Source organism: Branchiostoma belcheri, unplaced genomic scaffold, assembly GCF_001625305.1.
Source record: "Branchiostoma belcheri isolate BF01 breed outbred unplaced genomic scaffold, Haploidv18h27 scaffold46, whole genome shotgun sequence".
NCBI lineage: Eukaryota > Metazoa > Chordata > Leptocardii > Amphioxiformes > Branchiostomatidae > Branchiostoma > Branchiostoma belcheri.
This window is the reverse complement of record NW_017804087.1, coordinates 979,137-984,964: the sequence shown is the minus strand read 5'-3', so window position 1 is coordinate 984,964 and position 5,828 is coordinate 979,137. Positions and strand designations below refer to the sequence as shown.

General features: G+C 40.3%; 1 protein-coding gene across 1 annotated transcript; it reads left to right on the top strand.

The window, feature by feature from the left end:
* The first annotated feature begins 764 nt into the window (after window positions 1-764).
* Window positions 765-3,659, top strand: LOC109478961 (galactosylceramide sulfotransferase-like). The gene is made up of 2 exons (XM_019780788.1): window positions 765-894; window positions 1,485-3,659. The coding sequence occupies exon 2, from the start codon at window positions 1,609-1,611 to the stop codon at window positions 3,328-3,330; it is 1,722 nt and encodes a 573-aa protein (XP_019636347.1). The 5' UTR covers window positions 765-894; window positions 1,485-1,608; the 3' UTR covers window positions 3,331-3,659.
* Window positions 3,660-5,828: the final 2,169 nt, after the last annotated feature.

Genomic DNA, 5,828 nt, shown 5'->3' with positions numbered 1-5,828 from the left:
CTTAATTATGAAGTTTGACCTTCAACTTTCACATCAGCACAGAAACAGACAGATATGGCAAGATAGAATTCATGGAATACCTCTAACTGTTACAAAATAAAGGGCCTGAAATTACATATCTCTACTTCACAGCGGAGCAATAGTCATTTCCTCAATATCTGCAAAGTTTGAAAAGTTTTATACCAGCGGTTTGATGTTTACATTGTGTTTCAATGAGCTGACCTGAAACAAATCGGATTCTTGCAAAACCGGTTTCGATGACAACTCAACATAATAACCTAAAATTGCTGTGTCTGCCCAAGAAGGTTAAATCTGCCCTGCCTTTTTCATTAAATGTAAGGTCTTTTCAACGAGCCTTCAAGACTTTTTGACAACTCCAAGGAAGTAGCAGTCTTGAGGAAATGGGGTAGGTAGTTGTAGTAATTTAACGTAGGACCAATCCGTGTTGATTATTTAGTAGTTACGCAATACATGGTGACGTCAGCGAGTCATAATGTAGTGCACGTCCGCCATCTTGTTTACAGTCTGGTATTTTGTTGTCCTGTTTATTTCAAATTGATAAAAGTCGAAAACGTTTTACCGTAACACATTTGATGTGCTGAGTAACGCAAAAATACACTTATTGAAACCCCTATACAAATTCAAGACCATAACCTGGGGATGGGGTCCCTACAAATTTAAAATACGTAAAAAAACCTTGGGTACCTGTTGGCACCATAATGTACAGATCTGAAAGTTTAACCCATCTTCCTCCCAGGATTAAAGGCAGCTACGCTGGACAGAACCTTACATTGACCGTGACCATACGAAAGAGGACGGCGTTCTTGGTTCTCCAAGTCGTTGGATTTGTCCTTTTTGTTCGTATCTATTTCAAGTTTCAAGTACACATAACAGGTGAGAAAAACACACTTGGCCAGTTAAAAACTCAGTATTAAAATCTCCAGAATTGCATGAAATGGTGTATGTATGTACATACTTCTAATTGCGTCTGGGTATGGAAGTATTGTTTTGGGTGGCTGAGCTGTAAGTTCGTGTGCCTGTTTATCCGGGCAGAGAAAGGTTGACAGCACGTGGGTGGGGGATCATTGACAGTCAGAACATTGGGAGGGCAATACAGGAAATGGGGGTTGACCTTGGACGTCACGAAAACTCAAAATACCTCCCGAAAGTTTGAAATAATTTCTTCCTTCATTTTGTTATGTTTACCTTCGTAGATGGGAAACATATTGTATTTGCTCAGTTTCTTCTTCTTCTCCAAACACATAAGGTCAATGACCTGGACCAGACGTCTGTCACCATGGTAAATAGTGCTGAACATTATGTAGCAAGTTGCAGAGTATAGTTGGAGGAGCTGGTTACCATAGATATGAATGTACCCCAGTAACAGTAAACAGAGAAGTAGCTTGCAAGGCTAGATCATGTGAAGGTAAACATTATGCATTTGCTTTGCGAATGTTACCTTTTAATTCTATACTTTTTTTCAGCCTGAATAGCAGCAGTGTGGAGAATCCAGCTGACCAGCCATATGAAGCCCCATCTTGGCCTATAAGGAGAGAACCCCTAGTGATAGGACTCGGAGATGACATAGAACAGTTCGAGCCCCTCATCATGGCAGTGAAAAACCACCAACCGTTGATCCCCGAGGCCTTACTGGAAAAGATGCGGCACTACAAGTATGACGAGACGCGGTCGGGTAGAAAGCCTAAGATTACTAGTAATTCTACATACGTGACCAACGATAACCATAGCCAGCTAAAGATGATGTTTACAGTAGTACGGAAATACGTGTCCAACTCGGATGTGTTATTCCACAAGCTGAGGGGAATCAACAACGATCAATTAAAACAGATTCTAGACGTGATGCAAGCCTATAGGAGTCAACCGGAGAAGGCGATTAGGTATCTAGGGACTAGATTTGGTGTAGAGTTGAAGATGAGACCAAGAGAGGATAGCGTCAACTTGAGTGCCTTGAAGAAGCTACCGCATCCGCCGTTATATGGTAGTACTGTGGAGGAAGCAATGGTACCAGAGTTAAGAGTACAGAACATGAAACAGTGCACTACGGAGAGGACCCGAGTGGCGTTTCCAAAACTTCACAAAGTTGCAGGGGACACTATAAAGGGTATGCTTCACCGTTTTGGCTACGAAAGGAACCTAACGTTCTTGTTGCCCAAACCGTTTCTATCAAGTTGCACGTATCCGTGGAACTTGTACCCCGGTACGAATTATCCACCCTCTAAAACGAAAAGCTTCGACATCCTTACCTATCACACAGTTTATGATAGCAAAAAGTTCGGCGAAATTATGCCTAAGGATACAGTGTATCTAGCAATACTGAGAGAGCCTTTCAGTCATTTCAAATCTGTTTGGCATTTTTACGGTTTGAGTAGTGAGTTTGGCATTATGTCAAAGGGTACTGAAGGTATCACGACCTTTTTGCAAGATCCTGAAAGATATGATACTAAGTTTTACGTGGAGAATAAGTCTTGTAGAGGGAAGATACAACCCGTTTCTCTAACTCGCAACCCTCTTTCAGTAGATCTAGGTCTACCACTAGAGCTAGCTACTATTTATAGACAGAATGACTCCGAGAAAAACAAAGTTGCAGACATGTTTATACAGAAGATAGAATCAGAGTTTCCACTAGTGATGATCATGGAACATTTCGACGAATCCTTGGTTCTCTTCAAACGCTTAATGTGCTGGAGCCATAAAGACATTATTTACAAGCGCAGAAATTCTGGGAAGTACCTGTACAAAAGAGACGATGTACCAGAGTATCTAAGAGAAGTCCACAAGCAGTGGAGTCATGTAGATTACGCGCTATACGAACATTTCTACAAAGTCTTTCGAGACAAACTCCAAGAAGGTGGACAAGACTTAGCAGAGGAGATCGAACACTTTAAGAAGATACAGTTGCGAGTTTCTTATTTCTGCGACCAGTTGAGTCACGGGGCTTGCGACGTTGGACACAGACTCGTCATTGAGGCAAGCAAGTGGGATAAGGAGTTTCACGTGGATAAGGACTTCTGTCTACGTTTCGAAAGAGAGTTAAAATGCGAGTATGTCATTGCTGCAGAACGGCAAGCAAGGGTAGAGCATTGGCCCGTGCATTATAACAAGTACAAGGACACCTTCATTGAGAACGAAAGCAGGGCAACTATCCAGAAAAACTGTCTGTTCTGTGAAAGAACACAATACGGCATGTGTCTTTCAGTAGATTACCTAAATTACTTGGCGGCGGATGGAATTATATCGAAGGAAAAACTGAGGGAGTTAAGAACGAGATATTACCCTAAGTCCTATAATCTACATTGTAAAGCAAAGTAGGTACATGTTTCTGTAGTTCTTGATATCTAATTTAAAGGTACCCAAAGATTTCATGACAGTACAACTGGATTTTCAGTCAATTTTCTGGTCGCCCTGAAATTGCATTGGATAACTTTAGTACGAGTGTTCACGTTTGCGTTATGCTATCTGTCAATGTCTATTATGTTATCTGTTGCCTTATCTTTTGATAATATCTATTCATTCAAATACCAGGCCAAATACCTTGACCTCACGCGGGTCCCCAGACGTGAACTTTGGCCTTTGGGTGTGTCATAATGACTGCAACAAAAATTCCATAGAAGAAATTTTAAAGATTAAATATAAAATCCCTAGCTCTTTATTTTGCACAACCTACGAATGCAAATAAACAAAAAATGAAATGGTGGATACATTTCTGTGTTATTCTTCTGTCAGTAGTTAATGATAGATTATATTTGTAAAGTTGACCTCTACAGCATAGGGGTAAGTGATATCTTGTCCAACCGGTTTCGTCGCCACCCAAACAAAGGTAAATCTGACCTCCCTAGGATTCGCATGTTGTTCTCCGTAAATTTCGTATCAAATTAACTTCCGATGAAGTTTTTTTGAAGAAATCTTGAAGAGTTAGACACCTGAAACTACAAGGTAGGTAACCACATATACTTCATAGATTGACAGTTTGTAATTGGCCAGTACGAGTTTGAATGTTACGGAACATGCCATGAGTTTTGACGTCACTAACACAAGGTTGTGTACTATGTATTCATCCATGTTGAAAACGTGCGTCAGGCCTGTTTGACAGAAGGCCTTGATATATGGTGGTAATCTCTCAACAGATCTTTGGAGGCAAAATAGTGACGGTTTTGACTGATCTCCATGCTCTCAAACAACAAATTAAGGGGCTAGTAAAAATAAACGTCACGATTTTTGCGCCATAGATCTTCTTGGAGACTAAAATGCTGGGTCCTTGACCTTGTAGACATAGACAAAATATATACAGAGTTTTAGCTTTCAGGAGACATATTCATATGCCTGTATAAAGTACGATGTGAGGTCTATAATTATGTAATTGGGACAGTAGCCGGGTCAAATTATGGTCGAGGCCAATGATGCATTGTAATAGATAGTCTCTAATGTCAGAATTAGTAGAGAGAAGTTTATGTTGAATCGTCGGGCATTGAAGTTGATAGCCTAGTTATCATCATATTTAGTTAACTGATTTTAAGAAAGGAGTATTCGAGTCCCCATATAAACTGAAAAGGTCTGAACACAGACTAGGCCAGAAATTCGAGTGATGGGTGGTTCTACAATTTTGGAAAATGAGTCTTAATTGGCACTCATTATCTCTTGATCTTAAAATTACCATTTTGCCTCTGAAGCTGACTTAAAACGTTATGGGGAGTTATGGAGTTGTTGATTACTTTGGATATATATTTCGGGGTTGGGGACTCAATGCACGTATGTTTTGCTTCGGGGGCAATATTTGGGATTTTCAACTAATTGTTCTCTGGAACACGTCCAAACTACAACCGCCGCCCAACTCATGCTGTGCCAACTATGATAATTGTCGCAGCTTGATAAAAGACGACTTTTAAAGGTCACACCTCCCCCATTAAGTCTATTTCTCTGATCTACAGATCTAGAAAGATAAGGTGAATCTGTGACCACTACTACAACGTGCACATGTAGTCACAAGTGACTTTATGCCAGTTGTTACTATTTGCTTTACCCCCCTCCCCCACTTTATATCTATATATACTAGTACACTACGTCACTACCTTTCTGTCCTAGATCACTCGGTGTCCAGGCCATGATACAGTGATGTTGATTTCTAGAAGAAGAAAGCTGTTCTACGCGCTACAGGTGTTTGCCCTGGTTCTCTTTGTGGGCTATGTCTTCAATTCTGCATTAACAGATGACAGGTAAGGATCATATCATTCTAGAGTATTAGTATTAAGAGGTTGCTGTGTACGGTATAAGCTTGTATTATCTATGTCAGAGATATGCTGTGAGTATAGAGCTTACTAAACAAGCATATCCAAACAAAGTTCAGCATTTATCTATAGCATATAGAACGTGGATCGTTACTTCACAATCTCTTCGGCTTGCCTTATAATTACTTCCGTGTGTGGAGGTTTTGTGTTCAGTGGGATTGTCTGTTTGTTTGCTTATGTGTCCGTAATCATTTAAATACAGTAAAGTCATAGGGAGTGCAGGAGAATTGTATAACCGCAGACTGACAGGAAGGTCAAATTGGATTCATGGAGGTCAAAATGGTTTCCCCACAGGCTAGGAGGAAGTGATAGTGAATCAGTGGGCAATCACAAATAACGAATAGAATAACAAAAGTACAAGACAAAAATACTTCAAGGAGATGTAAAGCCTTCGATTTCTTGCTACGTATATGTGTGTTGAAATTTATAGGACATACTGTATAGTTTGTCATTGTGCTTCTCTTCATTTTAGGTCCAACAGAATACATAGCATGAGACTATGAGACCGAAAGAAGGCAGGAGGTT

Coding starts and splice junctions, on each gene's coding strand:
- LOC109478961 (XM_019780788.1), top strand. CDS start 1,609: ATGGCAGTGAAAAACCACCAACCGTTGATCCCCGAGGCCTTACTGGAA.